The 23,630-nt window shown below is 38.8% G+C and overlaps 1 protein-coding gene across 7 annotated transcripts in view; it reads left to right on the forward strand.

Annotated features, from left to right (window-relative positions):
• Positions 1–23,020, forward strand: part of ASB7 (ankyrin repeat and SOCS box containing 7) — a 30,484-nt gene extending 7,464 nt beyond the window's left edge. For 5 of the 7 annotated variants that reach the window (XM_062601711.1, XM_062601712.1, XM_062601713.1 and 2 more), the window contains 3 exons: positions 2,253–2,513; positions 9,279–9,884; positions 19,653–23,020. In XM_062601711.1, the coding sequence (XP_062457695.1) occupies positions 2,303–2,513; positions 9,279–9,884; positions 19,653–19,792 (957 nt within the window). In that variant the 5' untranslated portion in view covers positions 2,253–2,302 and the 3' untranslated portion in view covers positions 19,793–23,020. Of the gene's footprint in view, positions 1–2,252; positions 2,514–9,278; positions 9,885–16,674; positions 18,951–19,652 lie in introns of those variants that run through there. The other 2 variants (XR_009961396.1, XM_062601715.1) reach the window with 2 other exon arrangements.
• Positions 23,021–23,630: the final 610 nt, after the last annotated feature.

Raw genomic sequence — 23,630 nt, forward strand, 5'->3', positions numbered from 1 at the left:
ATGGCTGTAGAAAGTTTGTTTCTATCAACTTTTGATCAGTTTTCCTGTCTTGTTTTTGTATACATTCAGAAAGTAAGGCTAAAGGGCATGCTGATTTTTACTTTGTTTTTTTCAGAGATCTCCCCCTGACTTATTACCAGTTAGATTCAATCAGTTTTCACCCGTAAATCCAAAGAAAGATCTTGCTCTTGTAGTTGGAAATCCATTAACAGTACTGTTAGTGGTGTGATGCGGAATGAAGTCAAGCTCGCTGTCTTATAGGTGAGCATGTTCTGAAGTGCTAATTGGAGTTTAGAGAAAGAGCTTAGCAAAAGCTTATTAGAGTTAATAGAAATACTTCCATTGTCATCAGATTAACCAAGTTTGATTTTTGGACTGTGCTGTGAAAGCTGAACTGTTGGGTTAGCAGTTGCCAGATTGTTAATCCCCTTTGGTTCCAGTGTCAGATAATGGAGTTTATACTATAAAACAAAACAAAGCCAGTTCCTAAGCCACATATAACCTATCGAGCTAAAAACTCTTCCTTCATAGCCCTGTGCTGAACTACTGATTGTTGCCATACATGGTAAATTGAAGCATTTATAAGTGTTAAAGACAAGCATTTGCTGCATGTAATTTCCATATTTGCAGTCTACTTAGGGTCATTGTAGCTACCTGTTAATTGCAAGTTTATGCCTCTCCAAGAAGCAGATAAATAACTTCTTTGCAGTGGGCACAACTAGGCTGTAGAAGAGTGAATAGATACCTACGCCTTCATCTGGAAAGATGGCAGTGATTGATGTTTTCAGTTTTCACTTGTCTGTGTATATCTGCATCATAGGAGAGCCAGTGCCCAGTGGGGTATGGGGAGGTGATTGCAATATCTTCTGGATGACCTATGAATCAGGAGGCTCTGGAAACCCTTGTGATACTTACGTAAAACAAGGTTTTAAGTGATGATATGTGTTGAGATCCTAATACAACAAGATTGTTCAAAATTCACTTTTGTCTTTGGGGCTTTACCTTGTGCTTTAATCTTGCTTAATTGTACAGGAGTTTAAATGCATTTTTCTTCCTCTTTTTCATCTTCTAGCTCCTTGTTAATATCCATTGCAACAGCGTTTGAATATTTTCTGAGGCTCTTATTGCTCAGCATTACTTTTCTCATACCTTGCTTTTATTCTCTTTTTCTTTCCTGACACTCCTTTCCATTCTAGGAATACGTGTTAATGGGATATCATACATAAGATACGTGAAAATGTAGACACTTAACAGACTTTGTGTACTGTGGAAGAATTCCTAAATACCTGTATTTTTTAACTTGTCCCCGGCTGGGTAGCAGGTAGAACTGCAGATGGGGACTTCTCAAATGGAGCATGGAGTATAGTACTTTTTTCTTTCCCAATGTATGCTTGTATCTAAGCTCTTTTACAGTGGCTATTTTGGATAGCCTGTTGGCCCAGCGCTCTCATATATGATATCAAGGTAATTATAAATTGAATTGTTCTGGTGTATGTTCTCATGATGTTTGACAGGCCAATATTAACTGCACTTACATGTTTCCAGCTCTCATATTATCGTATTTGTGTTTGATTTCTAGAATATAGAAGCTCTTTGCAGTCTCTGTGTACTATTAAAAAAGTCAACAAGCCAAAATACAGACAGTGCACTCTAATTAAAAAAGAGGGAGAAGAAGGGGGGGGGGGGAATAATTAGTTTTCAGTTTGAACATTAGTGTTACTAATACTCATGTGCTGTAGGTCACAGGAGAAGATTATGGTAGTAAGATGAAAATATTTTCACTGAACCTTAGAGATGATACGTATCTCGAAACAAATAAATACCATAGTTCAGTTGCTCTCACAATGCAGTGCTGTTTCATGCAACAGTTTAGATCATCCATTGTCTCTGGAGTTAGCGTTATTAACCATGTTGTGATATTTAAATGAATGTTGGTTTCAGGTGATTTTCCATTTTACTTGTTGTGCAGGAGCTTTAATTGTGGACTCTTGTTTAATGCTGTCATTTCTGAAGAAAATGTTTACTATTTATAATGCATAAGTGCCCTTTTCTTTTGCAGCCAGTGATGTGAGCCATGTAGTATGATTTTGTTAACAACAGTGAGGTGGTTTGGTTTTTATTTTATATATAAGATGACTTGGTGTATAGAATGTAAATCTTAGCATTGTTTTTTGCTTAGCACTGACTTTTTTCCCTAGATATCTCTTTCCTAGTCTCGCTCCTAATTTATTCCTGCTTTATATTGATCCAAGGTGACTAGTGTGACCTCATGACGCCTCTGTAAAAGCCAGATTCAGCTAGGATGTTACACCATCACTGTCGGAGAAACCCTGAACTACAGGAAGAGTTGCAGATTCAGGCTGCAGTTGCTGCTGGCGATGTTCACACCGTGCGCAAGATGCTGGAGCAGGGATATTCTCCTAATGGTCGAGATGCCAATGGCTGGACTTTGCTTCATTTCTCTGCAGCAAGAGGGAAAGAGAGATGTGTCCGGGTTTTTCTCGAGCATGGAGGTAAGTTGTCTAGAGGCTGTTCTTCTCTGTTAGAGAAGATTCTGTTCTTCCTCTGTTAGAGGGCAGCAGGTCCTTGGATTAGAATTTTAGGGAGGTTTGTTTCATAATTCTCAAGCAAGTAACATTAAAGACTGAATTTCTCTATAAGCTTTAAGAGTCTGCTAAGCTTTATGAAAACAGTACTCTGTGCAGGGATCAGCTAGTCCAGTTGAGTATACACCTTTCTGGCATCCATGTGCACTGATTTGAGTTTGGTTGGTTGAAGTGATACGCTTGCTTGGGTGATGATTATTACCAGTGAGAATTTCTTTTTGCTGTATGTTCTTTCAAGGCTACCTAAAGCTGTAGAAATTGATGGTTTTAACCATTTAATGTGGTACTGGAGAGGAAAAGTAAAAATCAGTAGATGTTCTCCGGATTCTGCTGAGTCCTCTTAAAAGAACAGCATCCTCTGTTCCAGTGCTGTTCTTATCAAATGAATTCTTACGGGTTTGGTCCCAAGGAAACTGAAATTCCCATTTTGGTGCTTTACATATCTGAGGACATATGGGCTCCTTATGTGTGTCACAGTATTTGTCAGATATATGGATCACCCTTAAAAATGAATGGCATTAATGAGCTATGTTATTTGCACGATCAGTGGTATATTCTGTAAGAGCAGTAGTAAAATACAGCGTGAACTACTGGGCCCTCTTGATATACCTACTGCATGTGTTAACCACATAATATTGCCAAACCCTCATGTCTTTATTGAAGAGGGAGAAAGCTACTAAACTGCACTAATAGCTAACTTAAAATTCTACTTTTTAATATATATATAATGTATTTGGATAATGTCAAGCCTTCTCTTTAATAATTCAAAATCCTTAGGCTGTAAGGCTAGGAATAGGTTGGTTTTAGCTCTGTGAACTTGATGATCTGAAACAAGCCCACCCTCATGTGTTCCTACGTATTTTCATTGTATAGGTTTCGATATTGAATAGCTGCTGGTGCAGTGTCTTGTTTTCATTTTTGTCGTTACTCTTTCCTATATGAACTACCAACTGAATCTGATGCCTCCTGAAAACTGCCTCTAATGAAAAGCTCTTGTTCTGGAAGGAGTCTAGCATTTAATCACAAGGACTAGAAAGTTGAGTAACAAATAGTGTGAGGGTTAGTCATCTACAGCAGCTTTCCTGTAGCTGAGCCTTGCTTCAGAAAATTGGCACCATTTTATGCCTTGCCTTGTTTTACCTCAAAACAGAAGCATCGAAGATAATGAGTATTTAAAACGTACTAATGTCACAAATGAGCTGACTCTTAAAAGCAGAGTTAATCATGCTTGCCTCATTAGTGAAAGGTTTGTGTCTACCTTTCCTCACACAGTCTTCACCTTTTTCTCAAGAAGTGGATTATTTCAATGTTGGTGCTTAATCCCTGTGGACCAAAATGATATTGGTGTGAAGGAAAAAGTAGTTTTCTGGTGTGAATTTTATGGCAAACAGAGTATTGAACTACCTATGCATATTAGTAATAAAGAGGTAGTGAGAGGGAGTGAATGGAGTTCTGGAGGGAAGAGGGAACTGATGTGTTGGTGGGAAGGAAGGGCCAGCTGGTGATAGTTGTGGCTGTCTAAGGGGATGGTGAAGCTTAACGGAGCTGGAAATACATTCATAATACAGGAATGAGAAAACCACAATGGGCTGTTGCTGAGGGAAGAGTGCTGTGCCTCTGATTTGAGATGCTGTAAGACTGCTGATGTAGTCTTGTGTGGTAGTGGGGCAGAGATGACATTTGGCTAATAAAAGCTGAGAAGAAATCTGGTCACTGACCTGGAAATAAAAGGTAGCTTCTTACGGAGTTATGACCTCGCTGCCTTCTGCTTTTGCTTTTTTTAATTCTCTTCCATCGTTGCTTACCAGCAAAGAAAAGAGCCAGAGGACAGTGTTGTGCATGCAGATTGGATGATTTTGAGTGGAGGTGGTGGAACAGAAGGAAGCTTTTTATTATCTGCTGAGCAAGGAGACACAGATATATGGGGGGAATGCATTAAAAAGCCAGTCCAGACTAAAAGATGAAGCCAGCAGAAATACCAACTAGATACAGGGGTAATAGGTCAGATAATAAATACTCTTTAGCAAGTGATGGAAGGCAGGAAGTTGATCAGAATGACAGAGAAACTTTGTTCTCATGAAAAATAGTGACTTTGACTTTCTTTGTGTATTTGACTCATTTTAATAAAGTGAAGATTCTGTGAAGCCTGCTCTTTCCAGCTCTTTCCATCCATAGAAACAATCCAAAGTCACAAAGCTCCCCAGGAAAACAACACAAAATAAGGAGTGTAATTTTCAGTAATGCTGGATTTTTGCATAACAAGCCTGTTTTCTCTTTAGTGTACTTTTTATTTTCAAAATGACATAGAGACACATGATCTCATGCTGGACAAAAACTATTTTATTACTAACCAGTCACCACTGTTAACGTTACAAAGAGCTAAAGTCTTGAAAGTGTGTAGTTAGCTGTCCTTTGGCAGCGTCTTCTCAATAATAATGTAGCAGGACAATTACTCATGTTAAGCTGGTTACTTGACTTGGATTAACTCTGTTTACTCATATTAAAGTGAAGAAATGATTCACTAAAGCTCCTAGAAATTGAAGAGTAACAGGAGTAGCCAAACAGACATGTTTGTTTGTTTTTAGTCTTGGCTGCAAGATATCTAAACCTTAGTAAGGTCATGCAGAATCCAGGAGAAACTAGAGAATGCCAAATGTTCATCCCCCTAAATCAGCTCATAAAGTGTGTGTGTGTCTGAACAGCAATGCTTTCCTGGAGGTCTTTGTATCAATGTTGTCCTAGAAAATTCAAACCAGAAGCTATAAGTAATCATGTTTCTAAGTCTTGTGGTCAGAATGAAGCCCTAGTTGGGAGAAGTAAGCTTGAAATAATAGAAGTACTTTATGAAGCCAGAAGCATTGCTTTCTTGACTTCCCAGATGATGCTGTGATAGTGATCTAAAGAAGGCTTCAAGTAAGTAAGGAAACTGTCCCACTGAGCTGTAAGTTGAAACTAAAGTATCAGACTCTTGTTTTAGAATGTATATATCCTTTAGGCTACAGTATTAGAAAAGAGTTTCATTAACAGCAGAGTTTAAATGACTAGCTTAGGTGCTAGACTTTAACATGAAATAATGTAATCTGGATATCAGTGTTGCAAGTTTTCAATCTCAGGTGAGTTTGAGCAGTTACTTGGTATCCTTGATAAGCAGTTCAAGGTTTATGCCTGTCCTGGGTTGAGCAGCAGCAGTCATTTTTCTCCTTAGTAGCTGGTGCAGTGCTGTGTTTTTGACTCTCAGCCTGGGAACAACACTGATAACACTGATGATTTTAGTTGTTGCTCAGTAATGTTTACTCTGATCAAGGACTTTCTGAGTCTCATGCTCTGTCAGGGAGGATGGGAAGCCGGGAGGAAGCAGAGATGGGACACCTGACCCAAACTAACCAAAGAGGTATTCCATACCACAGCACATCATGACCACTATATAAACTGGGGCAGTTACCCGGAAGGGCTAGATCACTGCTCAGGTTGGGCTGGGTATCGGTTGGTGGGTGGTGAGCGGTTGTATTCTCTTCCCTTGTTATTTCCCTTACTATTATTATTGGTGGTAGCAGTAGCGGTTTGTGTTATACCTTGGTTACTGGACTGTGCTTATCTCAACCCGTGGGATTTACATTCTTCTGATTCTCCTCCCCATCCCTCCGGGGGAGGGGGGGGGGAAGAAGAAGGGAAGTGAGCCAGCAGCTGCGTGCTTCTGAATACCAGCTGGGCTTAAGGCCTAATACAATGCCATTGTGTTATGCCTTATATTTAAGAACATTAAAAATTACCAAATGCAGTTATTTATGTTTCTAGATTCTGCTTTCCCCAAATTAATGGGAAACTTGAAAAGAAATAAGGATGGAGGCAAGATAAAGAAATGTTGGCAAGTGCTGTCTTCATCCCTTTCTAGTTAAATATGTTTGTACCAGGAACTTTTTTTATACCCCCTGCAGATCCTGAAAGATAAGCTGAGAATCATTCCCAGTCTATTTCTACCGTGTGTTCCAGGGGGAGAAAGGTACTTCCCACCATGATACCAGTGCCAAAGCCTTTTATGAAACAAAATCCCTGACAACAACTAAAGTTCTTAAGGCAACATCACCTCTGAAGCATGTATTTTACTAACATGTATGCAATGTAATTCAGGTTCAGGTTTTGCTAATAAACCTTGTGAAGTTCAAAAGTTCTCCGGGAGATGGCAGCAAAACATTGACTGAACAGCAACAGACTTTTTGCTCGATTAAAGTTGTTTCCCTAATCAAGAGGGAGACTGGTGCTATTAGCTCCCTAAAAGCCTGTCATCTTAACGGGAATTACAATATATTTATCGTGAAGTTTTACTGTTGGGTTCACTTTGGACGGTTAGTTGTTTCTGTTCCTTGCCCAACTGAGAGACTTACTTTCCTATTCTTGTTGAGACACTACTCTTGCATGACTTAGGGTTGGGGTTTTTTTGGTTCTCTTTAATGGTAAAAAGCAATGTCTCTTTTCCAGTATGTCCACCTTCTCCTTAATTCTGCCTCTCCAAATGTATCATCCCTTTGCATGCTTATGCTTCTTACTTTATCAACTGTCGGGAGGTAATGTAGAATAGTCTGAGCAGTGCAAAGAAAGAGATCCTGGGAGCAGCAAACGCCACTTTGAAAGATTATGTCTTTAATAACTTGGTGGGTTGTACTGATTCTCTATTTTGGACATCATCAGAGTGCAGGTTAGGAACCACCTATTCAGTCACTGACTTCATTTTCCTGCCGACCTGTGAATGCTTCATCTATTACTTTAACTCAGGTAACTTTACAGGGTGCTGAAACTTCTGCTTTTTATAGAAGACGAGGAAGGCTGTCACTACTAAAGTTCTCTTAGCATTTTTGTTGTTACTTCTAGGTTCCTGTTCTATATACTAGAGGCAGTTCTCATGTTTTATTTCTCCGCGTAGTCAAGCTGCATTAGTTTGTATGTTGGATTTCTGTTTGTTTGTCTTCTTCACCTCAGTCTTTGCATTATAAAAAAAACTTAAAGTTGCTGGATTACCTTTGCAGCTGTATTCTGTACTCTTGCCAGTCCTTTTATTTTGGTATGATGTCTGTCTTGGTGTGTTGTCTGGATATGGTCACAGTAGGTCCATACTGAGAAGCCTGTTCCTGTTGTTTTATGTTAGCACCTTTGTGGATTCAGATGTGTTCAGACTAAACTAGCTTTCAATATATATTGTATTCTGAACTTATAGCAGGTCTGAATTTTGAGGTGAAGACTGGTGTCTCCCACCCTCTTCCCCCTCCTGTTTGAGTGTGATGGCAGCTGAGCAGAATACTGCCCTTTATACATGGTACAGGAGAGCAAGAGCTCCTCTTACGCAGTGTGCGTGAGCACTGGGTGTTTGTAACCTTCACCTGAGTTTGTTTAAAACCTGTGCTCACCATGTCCTACTCTTTTCCCCACCCTCCCAAGACTGCTGCTTTCCTTCTAAACATGGTATGTATAGGTGAGGAAATGAGAGAGAATTCTGTGTGCCAGGATGCAAGGATGGGGCTGTCAAGCTTATGGAAGGTGGACAGACACCCTTGCAATTGGCTGCTCTTACAGACGGTGTGCTTTGTACCCAGGTAACTGTGAAGGACATACCCCAGCAGCTGTTTCAATAGATACACAGGAATGTTGAGAACATGTCCACTCAAGACTAGTATCTTGTGCATGCACTATCTCTCTTTTTACCAGCTGGGAAATTTAGGAAAGTGCCTCAAACTTCCATACAGTAGTTTGTACCTTTTAGCATCCAGCAGGCAGCATGTGGTGGAAGGAGAAACCTCAGAGCCTGGCTTGCTCTCTAGGTGAGGTGATGAGGCAGGCATCTTTTCCTTGGTAATTAATTTGGTACATGAAATAGGCACTTGCTTTACAAGGTTTGGTGTGCTGAGGAAATGAAGTAAATTGATTTGATTATTTTAATTTTAAAATTCATAAATGAGACTGAGTTTTTTTTTGGGGGGGGGTAAAGGTCTCTGTGTAATCACTTGTATTCTGCACTGCTGTTTTTTCCCTGACTCTTTCCATACGTGATTTGCTTACATTCTTGTAAAATCTGAAATTTTTGTAGAACTATAAATTCAGAACAGATTCATCATCTGTAAAAACAGACTTTATCAAGACAATCTAGAATAACATATATCTTACATGCTTTGGAAATCCTGCAGACCACATTTTACCTAATGCAGTATTACACCCTAAAAACAATACAATGCTGCCAGACCACAAAACATCCGCAGTTTGGGACAGCAGATGTTTCTACACATGCTTCTTTTTAAGACCAAGAAGCAACACAAGGGAAAATAAAACAAAGTTGAACGTTAAGAAAGAAATGTAATATTGTAGAGCTGGAGGAAAACTGGATGGACGGAGATTTGAGTAATTAGCCTAAGAGCACTAGGAAGATGCGGAGAAGTATTTGTCAAATGGAAACATATGTATATAAAAGAAAAAAGGATTTTTTTTGTGTAACTTTCTTAAATATAATTTAAATTTTTCTCAAAAATAGCATGTTCCTGAAAGCAAGCATTAGTTTGAAGTACAAAATAATCCTGTCATGCTATGCCTGAAAAGACTTAACACTCAACCCTTTGATTATTTCTTTTCTTGCAGCACTGGATTACTGTAATGCCTTCTAATTATTTTTTAATTTTATTTTAACTTCAGCTGATCCCACAGTTAAGGACTTAATTGGAGGCTTCACTGCTCTGCATTATGCAGCCATGCATGGCCGAGCGAGGATTGCACGCTTGATGTTGGAATCTGAATATAGAAGTGACATTATTAATGCAAAGAGCAACGATGGTTGGACTCCCCTCCATGTAGCAGCCCACTATGGCAGAGACTCATTTGTGAGGCTCCTGTTGGAGTTCAAGGCCGAGGTTGATCCGCTCAGTGATAAAGGTACTACACCACTTCAGCTGGCCATTATCCGAGAGAGGTCAAGCTGTGTGAAAATCCTTCTGGATCACAATGCCAACATCGACATTCAAAATGGTTTCCTGTTACGATACGCTGTGATCAAAAGCAATCACTCTTACTGCCGAATGTTCCTTCAGAGAGGGGCGGATACAAACTTGGGTCGCTTGGAAGATGGACAGACACCCTTACACTTGTCTGCTCTTAGAGATGATGTGCTTTGTGCACAAATGTTGTATAATTACGGAGCAGACACTAACACAAGGAACTATGAAGGACAGACCCCACTGGCTGTTTCAATAAGTATTTCTGGAAGTAGCCGACCCTGTCTGGATTTCTTACAAGAAGTGACAAGTATGTATGTAAGAGAAGTTAATCACAGGACACAAGGTCCTCTAAAAGCCTTCTTTGAATTTAGCCCCAGAAAAAAAAATGCTTCCTCTCTGCCCCTTGATGCTATTTAAATGCACTAGGAAATTTCTGGGAAGGTGAAGGGATTGTGATACTGGGAATCTCTTGCTCGGCAAAGATGCTAATGTTAAGTATATTTCATTTAAATTAGTTTTGTTTAAATAGCTACAGGAAGCATTCATTTAAAAAAGTGAACTGTGAAATCTCATTGTGTGAATGGCCTTAGCACTTACGAAAGATGTTTGGGGTCTGGGGCTTTGTTTTGTTGTTTGTTTAGGGGTCTTTAGTGTCTTTTGCTTTTTTTTCTTGTTTTAATTGCTGTGCAAGTACTCTGCAGTTGCTGGCTTTTTTCATCTGGCACTACAAATAGGGCAGAAAGAGCTTTTGCTGCTTTGTGTTCTCCCATATTCTTCTCTCTCCTTCCCTCTCCTAAACCAGACGAGGACATGGCTTAGTTCATTGGTGCAACTTGAAGGGGTTTCCTGTGCTGTGTAGCTTTGATTTTTGTGGATGCCTTTGAAATACGAAAGGGATTTTAACTCATCGTGACTTCTGATATTTAAAGAGAGTATTAGGCTCCTAATATTCTGGTCACTTTTGATTATTGGGTTTTGGTGTACTGGAAGCTTTCTCCCATTCAGCATAGAATGCTATAAAGTGTTCCATAATTATAGAACTGAGTAAAGCATTTGGGAATTGTTCATTAGGAGTTTGCTAATTCAAACATGTTAAAGTGGCCGGATAAGTTATCCAGTTAGGCTGATCTTTGCACTACAGAGGATGGAGTATTTCATATATCCTTTTTTTTGCCCTACAGTTCCTTTTATTTGGATGCTTTTTATGAGAATTAAGCAATTTACATACTCTGCAAAGAAACTGAAATCTAGTGTGGGCTGGGGGTGAATCAGCTGAGATCTGTTGGCAGTAGCTGACACAAGCATTTGGAATTTCATTTTTGTCTTCATGATTAGTGGTGTTATTTTTGCTCTTGTCTGAAATCTAAAGGGAGTTTTTGGAAAGGTCGAAGCTGATATTAAGAAATACAAGTAACTAAGAGATGTTATTTTTATTTCTCTGCCCTTTCTCATTCAAACACATCTCTTTCTGGTTTCCTTTTTGGGAGCCTCTCGCTATATGGTAGCACTATTAGTAGACGATATAATATCCAGACTTGCAATATTTCAGTCTCAGGACACATCAGTGAGTGTGAAGGCTTAGGCTGCTTCTGTGCTGCCTCAATGTCTAAAGACTCATCCAGAAAGTTGGAAACTGGTACTGTAACTTGCTTTGCAGATTCCGTATCTTTAAGGGTTTAATGTGAAGTGAAAAGTAAATTCTGCTACAAGCAAAATAGCTTAAATCTGCGGGCAATGTAACAGTGTTGGAACTATCCCGGGTTTGCACTGATGGAAGGATCACTGGGAAAGCAGGGAGGACTAGTGCTGACAAAAACACTTCAGCTTTGTGCATCTGAGCAAAGTTATTACATGTTTACAAACAGCTATAAACAGACTCTGCTGCCCTTATTATAGATATCCAAACACTGTCTTCCATGGTATTTATAAATAATTGCTTTAATGAGATGGTGTAGGAGAGAGTCAATGGATAAAGTGCACGCTGGGATTTTGGAGTTCCCAATTAGATCAGCCTGCGTACAGGAATTGCTGGGATCTCGCGCTGTGGCACTTCGGGGAAGAATCTTGTTTCCGAGTCTATTGCAATGTGTATTTACTAGAAGAAAAAACTTTACAGACTTCTCTAGAATGCCTTTAGTGGAAGCTTTCCTGAAACTACCTCTTGTGGTTGGTAACAGTGCCTTGGTTGTAGGACTTAACAGGAATTCCTGCTTTGTTTATTTGTACATCATACTAAGTGCTTAATGTAGAAATCCGTAGCTGTAAGTTTTCTGTGTGCACCCGCAGTTTTGAAAAGTGTATTTGATAGTAAAATGGGAATTAGTTTTTACTTTGCAGTAGGTTTGAATTGTTAAGCTTAAAGATTAATATATGAATTACCAAGGAATTATCAAACCAATCTGTGTCTTCAAGTGGAAGCAGTCACGTGCTTCATATAAACGGGATACTATTTAGCAATCTGCATGTAAGATGCAAGTAGCTATTCGGTTTTTATATTTGGAAAACATATTTGCATAGTTTCAGTTCCTTAGAAAACATATGTGAGTTTCTTTTGGGTTTGGTAGGTATTGAAATCAGTAATAATCACAGCCTTTAGCCCAGGTCCCTGGTTGTGAATAACAGCCAGGAAACCAAGCTCTCAGAAATACTCAATACTGGCTCTGAAAGTCTGCAAGAAGATACGGGATTTGACCCCAAGGGTTTGATGTTCTTCCTGGTTACAGGTAGAGATTCCTTTGCTCCTAGAATAATCCCACAAGGAAGGAAGTTACTCTGTAGTCGCGTCTCAGTATTTAAGCATGAAGCTGCAAGTTAGGAACAGCAAAGCTTTTCATCATGAGTCTGCTGCTAACTTGGAGTTTAGACAGTCACTTATGTATTATTTTTCCCCCCTCTCTTTTACAAATAAAAATTGAGATGCATGTATATAGGAAGATAGAGATACATATAGATGTTTTCTGGTTTTCGGTAGTGTATATGTCTACAGAATTAACATGTACAATTACAGTCCTGGATGGAAGGATTTATGCTGAAGTTGAATGGGATCTGAGAATATTAAAACTTAGGGTGCTAGAGGTAGGAAAAAATGCAAGTGTTGGAAAAGTAATTTAAATAAATGCTCGGGTACTAGAAATTCAGTTATGGTCTCCAAAAGGGGAATTAAAAAAAGCTTGAACATTTCCCCCTCCCCATAGCTCTTATTTAATCACTGTTCAGATGAGATAGCAGACAAGAGAGTCTGTGACTGGCCATGCAAGTTGCTTGTCTGTGTCGAGGCTAGTAGCAAAGTAAATGGATACGGTGGCAGCGGTGTAATGTGGCGTGTGTGTTAACAGGTATCAGAGAATAATTTCAGATCTGGTACAAGATCTAAAGGTCATCAAATGAATGAAACTACAAATAATTCATTTATGTTCCTTTTCTTTATAAATTTTGAAAAGGCAAATCTTTGGCTTTGACTAGAGAGTGTAACGTATTTAGATTTATGTAGCACTGTAAATGTGCAGAGAAACTTAGACAAAGCTCCTGCTAAGGAAATCCTTACATATTTTTTGTCATTATCCCTTTGCTAAATAAAGGTAATCTTTCACTAGGATTTTTTTTTCAGTGGAAGAGCATTTTAAGAAAGGGTCTCTATATAAACTTTTATGAATACAGAATGTCATAGCGAGCTAAGTAGATTTCTATGTATTATATTACGTGGATAATCACAAAAGAAACAGTACCTTCATGTTTGTTATAACATAGAAAAACCTTGCTGGAATTGCAAGCTTGGGCTGTTTGCTTCCTTGGTGCTGCTAGGAACCTTGCACTAATGAATGCAGTCTGCCTTGTCGTCCAGAGTTACACAGGGAGCAAGGGCAAGAGGCTTATTTTACAGTGATCATTTTAGCTGGATCAGTGATAAATGCTATCTGAATCATGATTGCTTTCTGCAGATTGCAGGTACCTATTTGCTGAAGGGCAGTATAATTTTTGATACCTTTATGAAGACATAGCCCAATCTTTCTTTCTAGAAAGAGGGAATAATTGTTTAACTCTCAACTCAGAATCACCTAGTGTGATACTGAAGAATGTAGCTACTAACTCAGCTGTTTATATTAAGTAGTTGAATTCTTGTATAGCTTTATACAGTTGTACTCTCTGAGTTTTTTGAAGAGGCCTAAGTGAAAAAAAGAAACAAATATGTATTTTTACCTGTGGCATGTAAGGTGTAACTACCCCCCAATCCCATTTGTGCACACATGCTGTACTCTTAAAAGAACAGCCTAACAGTGCATCTTAGACCTGGCTTCAGAGCACTTTACTTACTGTCTCCTAAAGATAGGTGAACATTCTGGTATTGAAATCCTTAGGTGAATTTCCAAAGCAAATTCAGTGAGTCTGAATTTATGGAAACATGACAAAATATGTTAAGAAAATAATCTTACCCCAGCATATTCAAATCTTAATTTCATTGCTAAATACACCTGTTAAATTTAACATTGAGCTTTACTGGCATCCTGCCTTTCCATATATAAATTTTCAGTCCAAAATCCACTCCTTGGTATATATTTTCTGTGCCAGATATATTGAAATCTAATAGACATCTAAAACTCATGGAGAATTATTTCTCGAAGAGCAGTGCAAACATACTTCAAGCTTAAGTATTCTAACAGAGGCATAGTGAGCACAAAATTGAACTTTTAAAACAACCTGTATATGATATCCAGTTGAAAAAGAATTGAAAGCTCTTTGTCCTCTTGAGCTGGATACCTGTTCAAGGAGTTTGTTCACTTTCTCAGTGAACACTCTGTAATTCTCTTTGTCTCTAAATTCAGCCCTGCATATCTTATATTAGTATTTCAGACTCGTGTATTCTTGACACTAGCTTTCTCTGAGACTTTGAGTGCTGGAAAACCAGATATCCTCTCTGGTTATCCTCCTGCTATTTTTTACAGAGTACAGGACAATGCATTTGCTAAACTGTTAGACCTACTCCTATTCCAGTGAATTTCTGTTGAGCTCAGCACAGTGATGTACTAGGTGATCGCATCCTTTCCGTATGATCCTGTTTGCGCATCCTCTTCAGTGTGTTTCTTGGCTGATGGGTGTGAGTTTCCAATTGATAAGGTCAATTATATTTTTGAAATATACAACCCCCAAAAAAAGCCAACAAAATCATAACTAAATTTATGCTGGCATTAGCAGAGTTTCTTCACAGCTGTGAAATAAAGGATGGGTTTCACAGTTAGCTGTGGATATATGTATTTATTCTGATACTCAAGAGGAACTGAGCTGCCACCAGCCATACATCAGCCTGGCTTAAACTTTGTTTTTAATGTTTCACAAAAACCTTTCTTTTTAAGTTTCCTTTGTAGCAAAAGAGAAACTACCAAATGGTTTCTTGCTGCTGCTTTCAGCCTTCAAAAATTCCCAGGGGAAGCAGAAGCTCAGTTTGAGAAATACCACTCTAAGTTGTGTAGGGTTTTTTTTAAGAGCAATGCATTAATATTTCAGAGAAAACTATGGGCAGCTTCTGAAATACATCCCCAGTGTTTTGTTTCATCTTTTGACTTCTTCAGAAACTGCCTGTCTGCTTCAAATGGCACTGATTGTTTGCTTTTAAGAGTACTTTTTGGTTTGTTTAGTAGGTGGAACAGTACATCAGAGGGGATCTTCTTGCAGACTACAAGTATATTAATCTCAGTTATTCCTAGGTTTTCTCTTGGGTAACAGAATAGATCAGTTCATGGTTTTTGCTTTGTGCAGGTGCTCTGTATCTTCAGTGGAGAGCACTGATAGGGATTCTCTCTTTCCACCTTTAAAATGCTTTTGCTTAAAGCTGGGTGAGAGTCTCTAAAAATCAGTGTTGTCAGAGGTATGAGGTCTAATATTTTGTCTGTATGATCTTTAGAGACCTATTAAGTGAGTTAGTGTTTTATTTCTTGGGGAGCATGATCTGCGTAGTAAAAACAGGCAGGCACAGTCTAAACGCCTATGCTGCGGGGCAGTTGTAATGATGACATACAGTTCTTTGTATAGGTAGTAAATCTTAGATGTGAGTTTTGTCTGCCTCTGGGATAGAATAGCAAACTGCGAGATAGAGTTTCATGTTTTTTCTGTTATTCTAAAAAGGAAAGGAATGGGGTATTGAGTGGGAAATCAGGGTTAATTGCAATAATTTCTTGCTGTTAAAACATGCATTTTAAAAGGCATGTTAAATGTTGCGAAAACATTGCTTTACCAGATAAGGCCAATATAATAATCATATTTACTTAAATAATGAACTGAGGCTTTAAAAGTAATTATTAGTTATTTAAGGAGAAAAAAAAAAGCAGCTCAGGAACTTTGTTAGCAGTTGGAGAGCTGAGCTAGGAAAATGCTTCAATTTTATATGTACTGAAGTCTGCTGCCCCTAGAGAGAAAAAAGCAAAAGGCAATTCCTCTTTATTTTGTATCCTGATGTTTTACATTTCTTCTCTTTGAAAGAAACTTTTCTGTCATGTTTGGGAAAGCACACACAAGAGGTGCCTTGGTGGGAATTTCTACTTTACAGCACATAGCACGAGCTGTGGAAGACAAAAGATGAATTGTACATCTCTCTTTTTCCCCCTATAATTAATACCTTTAATTTATCTGAGTATCACTCTAAAGCTTGCAAAATACAACAACAGCAGGTATTTGCTGCCTTGATGGTAACTGGGGCTATGTAACAGCCCAACAATAACCATCCAGAATAACCATCACCAAGGTGTCCTTTTGAGACAGGATCAGGGATGTGTTGTGGCATTATTTAAGGTGATGAGTAGTTTTATGTGACTGTTTTGCATGATAGTAGTAATGGTATCAATCTTACCTTTATATTTGTTGGGGGGTTTCTGTTTCTTTTATCTTTAATTCTCTTCCTTTCTAGCTTATTTGCTTAAATAACTTTCTGAACTTGTGATGCGGGATATAAGCAAAGCTGCTAATTCCTAATTGTTTCTAAGCAGAACTTTATTCATCATTTAACTTGTCTTGCTTTGCCAAATTACTAATAACATTTTTCATTTGCCAAACCAAGGTTCACTGACATTGCTCTGTAATCCTTTATTTTTTTTTCCTTTTTCATTCAGATGCAACCAAGAATGAGTAAGTGTTCCAGACACCGTTTCTAATAAATCACAAATGCATTAATAACCCTGGAATTCGCAAGGCGTGACCTAAGACACTAACAGCCACTAGATGTAGCAACTGGTGCTGAACACTGGAAATGTCCATTGTTAACACATTCCCAGGAAATATTTTTAGGCTTATCGGGGGAAAATGTCATACATTTGACGATTGGGTCTTTCTGAATTAGCTGATGACCAATTTCTTCTGGGTGTTTTAAGTTGTCTGTTCCATTTTGCTCTCAAAAAACCCCGTAGGATGTTAATTAAAAGGCATTAATTTCTGAAACCAGAAATCAGTGTCTCATTGCTGTATTATTGTACTCTACTACCGAAAATACGCAGAGCTCTGAAGTCCTCTATATCCTCTAAGGCTGCTTTTTGCAATTAACTTCAGCAATGGTGCATCCTTTCTGAACCTTGTTTGCATTTGCATTCCAGGCATTAGAGCTATTTCTTTATCACCATAAAGATTCCTCTGTTTGGTTTCTTTCCAAAAGTAACTTTTCTTTCCCTGAAGCTCGAGCATTTAGCTGCTGTCCAAGTTGTATAAAATCATTCCTTCAGGTGGAATAAAATAAATTGTTAAGAAGAAACCACCAGTGGACAAAGTAACACATGATCTGTATTCTAAGTCATGGCTGAAGGATATAATGAAAACTCGGTTTACATTTAGATATTGTGGTGATAAGTATAATAAAAGTATTTTAAACTTATATAAAGGACACTCAAATTTTCATGTTCTTAATCTCAAATCTAATTTCTTTAAAAACAGGCTGAGACTATTTTCATGCATTACTTCTGCTAGCTTACCTCAGATAATTTTAGTGCTGAAGGTAAATCCCAGTGTGTACCTGTCTGTCAGCCCATTTCTGTAGAAAAAACCCATGGGGGGGGGGAGAGGAGGGACTCACTAAAAGGGTAACTGAAACCACGTACAGAATGCCCAAAGTAGAAAACAGGAAATAGTTTCATAATGTCTTTGTGCTTACCATGGAAGCCTAATAAACTCATAATGTCAATGTCTATTTAGCTGATAGAAGGTTTATTGCTGAGCTAGGAGGGGGATGGAAGAAGGGACTGGCTCTGGAGCCAGCTCTGGGGCTGGCTCCAGAGAGAAAAACCCTCCAGTCTCCTCCTCACAGGCTGGTGCCCCATGAGCTGACAGCATCCTACTGACCACTGTAAAGCCACCTTTGAGCCCTGTACAGAAGGCATTTCCTCTTTCAAAAACATCCTGCTTAATGGGTGGCAGCTCAGGAAAGCTAATTGGAAATGTCCATCTAAGTTATTTCAAGTTGCTTTTGTTGTTTTGTGTTGGTTTTGAAAGAAATGATTGACTCAAGCAGGCAACTCAGTAAAATCACCATGTCTTTCTTTGCAAGAGCAAGCACTGTCTCTTACCATTATCAGTTATACAGATTATAGCATATATAGCAGCAGATTACCTTGGTACCAGCATAGGCACCTATGTTGTTCATGGAGTATTTTGACTCGGACAGCCATCGGGTGCCATAACTGTGTAAACCTCTGGTTTTGTTTCTTTAGCCATGACACAGTTAAGGAAATGATCAAAATATTGATTAGCACAGCTTCAATGTGCTCTTGGGATCCTTTCCAAAAGGATATGTAGCAGAATGAGGAAGAAGCACAAAGGCACACAGCTGGTTAGGTCAGAGGTTTGGAGTTGTTTCCATGGTGGGAGGTTATTAAATAAAGTCTTCAGCTTTGGAAAGAGGTACCGAGCGTGAGTGGAGGATGGAGATTAATATAAAGGTATGTAAAATCATGACTGGCATGAGAATAATTACGTGGGGGTTTTTTGTCCCTCCAAGAATGGTCGGCACGCACGGAGGCCATCAGGAAGCAGATCTAAAATAAATAACAGCACTTTGTAGTTTTCCAGCCAACGCCTAATTATATTGTGAAATCTGTTGCCCACAGGATGTTTTGGGTACTGAAAGTATGAATGGGTTCAAAAAGCATAAGACAGATTTGCAGAGGATAGGCCATTCACAGCTATTAAAGACATGGATCTGTGTGCAGTCTCTGGTTTAGGAAGACCCAAAGGCCCCAGTGCTGAAAGCTAGAAGGGTATATTGGGACAGGCTTTCTCAACGTCTTGTTGCTTTGCTCTTTTTTCTTTCTTTCTTCATTGGGATTCATGGCTGGCTATGTTCAGATGCAGATTATCCTTGCTTACATTATTTTGCATGGGGGCAACAGTTTTTCAAGGTGCTTGAGTTTGAGGAGCTTGAAAAAGAACTGATTATTTTGGCAAATCCCCATCAGAAATTCTGCAGTTTGTGTGCTGTCAGTAAAGCTTTTCCTCTCCGGACAGTGGTTAACTCGGATTTTCATCTCTCCCTGTTTGATGGAGTTGTGGCTGCATCCAAAGCCTAAAGGCTTTGTCTTCTCATTAGAAGGGCTAAAAACCATCTTTAACTCTGCCACGCGATCCTGGAATAACTTTTGTAAAGCCTCAGTCTCTAAGGAAGCTGCCTGGTGCTGTTATAGTTGAACGTAGAAGTCTTTGTCTTAATGTCTGAAAAGGATTGAGACTGAGGGCTTCCCCCCCCCCCCCCCCCCAGGTTACAGTGATAGGAAAAAGGCCCCAGAAAGTTAAATGAAGGCATTAATGGTGTTTCTTACAGTGCTTAAGTGTATTTTGCCACCTCATGGGAATCCTCACGTGGAAAATTTGCGTTGGCATCAGTAAAATTATGTACATGTAAAAATATTTTTAGGATTCATCCCTTGATTTCACTGACTTGTTCGTTAGAAAGGTGTTAACTTCCACCCTTTTTCCCTTGTAACTTTTCCCTTCCGTTTGCCTCTTAGAATGCAGCAAACATGTGTGATTTTACTGAGTAAAAACAATCTCTTAAGGTGTGTTTAAAATGTGATCATTTTACTTTTATGTGTTCCTTTTGTCTTTTCAGGACAGCCCAGGAACTTGCAAGATCTATGCCGAATTAAAATCCGTCAGTGTATAGGCCTTCAAAACCTAAAACTACTTGATGAACTACCCATTGCCAAGGTCATGAAAGACTACTTAAAACACAAATTTGATGATATCTGATATCCATGAAGAGAAGAACTCTGAGCAAGATTAGTTATATTCCAGATACTGAAGAGGCTTGTTGCCTTGCACAAAGTATATCCTATGCAAATTCTGATTTTTCTGTGAAGTCAGAAGGCAGGTATACAATTCCTTGGGGTTTTTATACCACACGCTAGAAGGTCTTAATTTTTGGTTTCTTGGTCCAAGTTTACAAGGTCCAAGCTTTCTATACAATATTACATTTTAAAGATTGCTGTTGGGTTTCTTTTCTGTTTGTTTGTTTTCACATTAAGCGTGCAGACTTGCAGTGGAGAAGGAAGGAAGCCTCTCAAGGGAAGTGGTTGGTTTGAATTGGCATGCTGAGCAACTATTCAAGCAAACAAAGTGTGGAAATCAAGGCACCGGTCCTGCAGAAAGATACCAGTAGAAAGACCTTCAGAGCCCTGCTGTGTGTTTTGGAGTCTCGTGTCTGCCAGGGTGTGTGGTTTTGCAGGGCAGAGGGAAGTGTTGATAATCAACATGTCCTAGGGTACTGTACGAGTATGATTTGGAAATTAAAGGAAAAAATGTGGTTAACCCTATTTAATTTGAGGGTCTATACATTGGCTCATCTTATTCTTTTCCTAATTACTGTGGTTGGTTGGGATGCCCATAAAATTCAGGCCCTCTTCTTTCCTGACATTCCCTATTAAATGGGCGGCTGTTTGTAAGTCTGTTTTTAACAGTGACAGTACACTACAAAGAGGCATAGCCTCTGTGTTTTTTACATTAACTTAAAAGTATACAAATTTAGATTATTTTTTTGGATGCCAATGTATTCTGTTTCTCATACAGTGCCTCCTGTGCAATAATCTTTCTGATGTATTTTCCCTTTATGTGTGATTTCCTCCTCCCCACTATTCCTCATTTAGTCTCAGTGCATTATTTGTGAGAACAGGAAGTGCTGCCTCGCTGTAGTGTAGACGTGACATTACAGAAGTGATGCAGCAGTTGCTGTTCATTATTACTCCCGAAATGTCATGAATGTATAACCTGCTTTATTTCACTTTCAGTTGGAATTCTATCTACGGGTTCTCAGCCGAATTGGGTCCGCTCAGAAAAACAAAAGGAAAGAAAAGAAATTGGCCAAAACCCTTTTGTATCAAAAGCAGTGATAGATTTTTCTCGCTTGCTCTGAAATTCAGTTTGCTTCAGGTTAGAGAGTGGGAAGTGCACATACGTTATGATGATGCATTTTAAATGTGTACAAACAAGAAAAACCCCAGTCATATTGCAGGTTTAAACTTTGCATTTAGTCTGAAAGCAGCAAATGAAAGGAATACTGAAATTCAGCTACTGAATGTGGTTTACGTGCTAGGTATAAAACCAGTAATCTATTAAACAGTTTTTCCAATTATAAAAAGAAAAGGTCTTGCTGTCAAAAAAAGATGGGGCCAAAATGTGCAGTTGTTTCACTCTTTATTTTCAAGGGATTATAGAGTCATCGTAAGGCTCTTGCCAGTGTCCTCTGCTTGCTTTTTGCTCCAAAAGAGCCTCTCTAATATCAGGAGTGCTTTTGTATCCGTTATACCAATGGAAATGGGGAGATGAAAGCAACGGTGATGGCTTTTCAGTTTAACACTGTCACTTTCAAAATATTTAATATTAAAAATACGAAAAGCAGGTGAAGCAGGTATACTCATATTATTTAACTGTGCTAGTTCCTTTTAATATCTTATAACCCTGGACTGCAGTTCCTTGAGCACAAACCTTACCACTGCTAATGGATGCACCGGAACTATGGCAAGCAAGGAGGATTATCTCTCCCTATTGTGCCTGACATTGCATCAGATTTCCAAACAATAAGTGATTTCTGAGTTTCACGGCTCAGAGGATTGGTAATGGGATGTTGAACCTTTTTGTCACCAACTTATATCGGTTCAAGTCCAGCCTGCTTGAGCAGTGACCAGAAGTCCATGTCTCAGCAGCATGAGCGAGGAAGGATGTCCAGCCTTACACCACGCAGTGTGTGTGGTGGTCACCTCCAGGCAGTAGAGCTTCATAGTGCCTCCTCCACGTTGTATGTAATGGTGGTGGCACTGTAGCAGGGACAACCTGAGAGCGTGGGTGTGCGTGAGAGTGGGGTAGGTACGTGATGGTGTCTTATCAGCTCCCATTGAAGGAAGAAGGATCAGATTATGGTCTTTAAGCTCTCCAGTACTGAGACAGCACAGACATCAAGAGTTGAGTGGCAGGTTTTAAGCATGAATTTTCAGTTTTGTGACATGAGATCAGAACCTTAAAATTGCTTTGTTCTTAAACAAAAGAAATTAGCATTGTTCACTACATTTGTAAGTTGGTTTAAACCAATGTCCTTCCCCACTGAATTTTTACAGTAATATTTTCTAAGGTAATCTAGAGTATATTTTAGTTGCAATCTATATTAAGGCAAATTATTTGTTTTGTCTGTTGCTGTGACTGAAGAAAATTATGGAAGACTTTGTTGGTAACAAGAATGCTATTTAATGAAGAAATGTGTAATTCCATTATTTATTGTTTGAGGTTTGTTTTTTGGTTATTTCTTTTAAGTAACTGACATCTAAAGGGAACACATATATTTCAGGCCAGTAAAAAGCCTTTCTTTTAAATTAATTTTTATCCTCTCCTCCGTCCCCAAGGTGGAGGGAAGCCCTCACCCTTACTTACAGTGCTAAGCCATCTCTTGTAGCTGGTTTCTCTGACCTTGATTCCACAAAGCACAGCAGCACATGTGTATGTCTGAGCCTTCTGATGGTCCCATTTGCTATCTGAGGTTCTACACGTGCTGGAGTGCGAGTGAAGTATGATTAGTCATTGAAAATCCTCTCCAAAGTTCAATAATGGGGAATTTGGTCTTTTATTCTTTTAAATATTGTGCACAAATACTTCGAAGAACACGCTGAACATTGCTTTTCATTCGGACTAGAATGTGGAAGAAGTGCATAATACAGACTCCTTATGTAGCCTGGTTCCACTACCTTAAAATTCACACTTTGAACACTTTTATTAAACCTTAAGAAATTGGCAAAGACACCAAAGAATCAATCTGAGTAAAAGACTCTGATCATTAACAAACTGCAAACCTCATCCTTTAAAACAAAGCAGAAAGTTTTTGTAAATATTGATGTTTATAAATGTACAGCAGAGTTAAGAGTGTTTTTTAGATTATTTAATTACCATATTTCTAAACTATTTACATTATAGACAATACTTGTTAGTTTGAACAACTCTTGAGTGGTTTTCTTTTTGTTCTTTTCTTTGGGGTTTGTTTGGTTTTCAAATTCGTTATCACTCATGCTTGGAATAACTCCGGCTTCCTTGGGATAGCGTGGAAAAGCCAGTTTTCTGGCTCTTGGTTGGCAGTCATAGGAGAACGCATCTGGACAAACTCATTGGATAAATACCCCGAGGCAAAAGAGAATATGTAGCGTGTTTAATCAGGGTGGACCTGGGCTAGGTGGAAAAATTGGATCCTAACTGACTCGGTTAAATCTGTCAAGAGGCCGCAGTGACGTTGTGACAAGAGCAACTTGTGACCTGGCCACGAGTCTTAGCTTCCATGCAAGGCTGCGTTACCAGTATCACACTGCATTTTGTTCTTCCTTTGCAATGAAAGTTTTTGCTTTGGGTCAGCTTGAATTTAAAGAAGAAAAAGCAAAGTTAAACCTGGTTAAAACTTTTTTTTTTTTATTTTCTGTTTGTTTCTAAATGTAAGGTTTTAATAACATAATACCACTTTACACATTTTTCTCTCAATGTTTGTCTTGTCTACTCCCTTTTCCTTTCTCCAGTGCACACGATTCTGGGAATGCATTTGGTACTCAAATTTGCCATTGCA

Source organism: Pezoporus occidentalis, unplaced genomic scaffold, assembly GCF_034315485.1.
Source record: "Pezoporus occidentalis ecotype Australia unplaced genomic scaffold, CSIRO_AGI_Poc_V1 ctg72, whole genome shotgun sequence".
Taxonomy (NCBI): domain Eukaryota; kingdom Metazoa; phylum Chordata; class Aves; order Psittaciformes; family Psittacidae; genus Pezoporus; species Pezoporus occidentalis.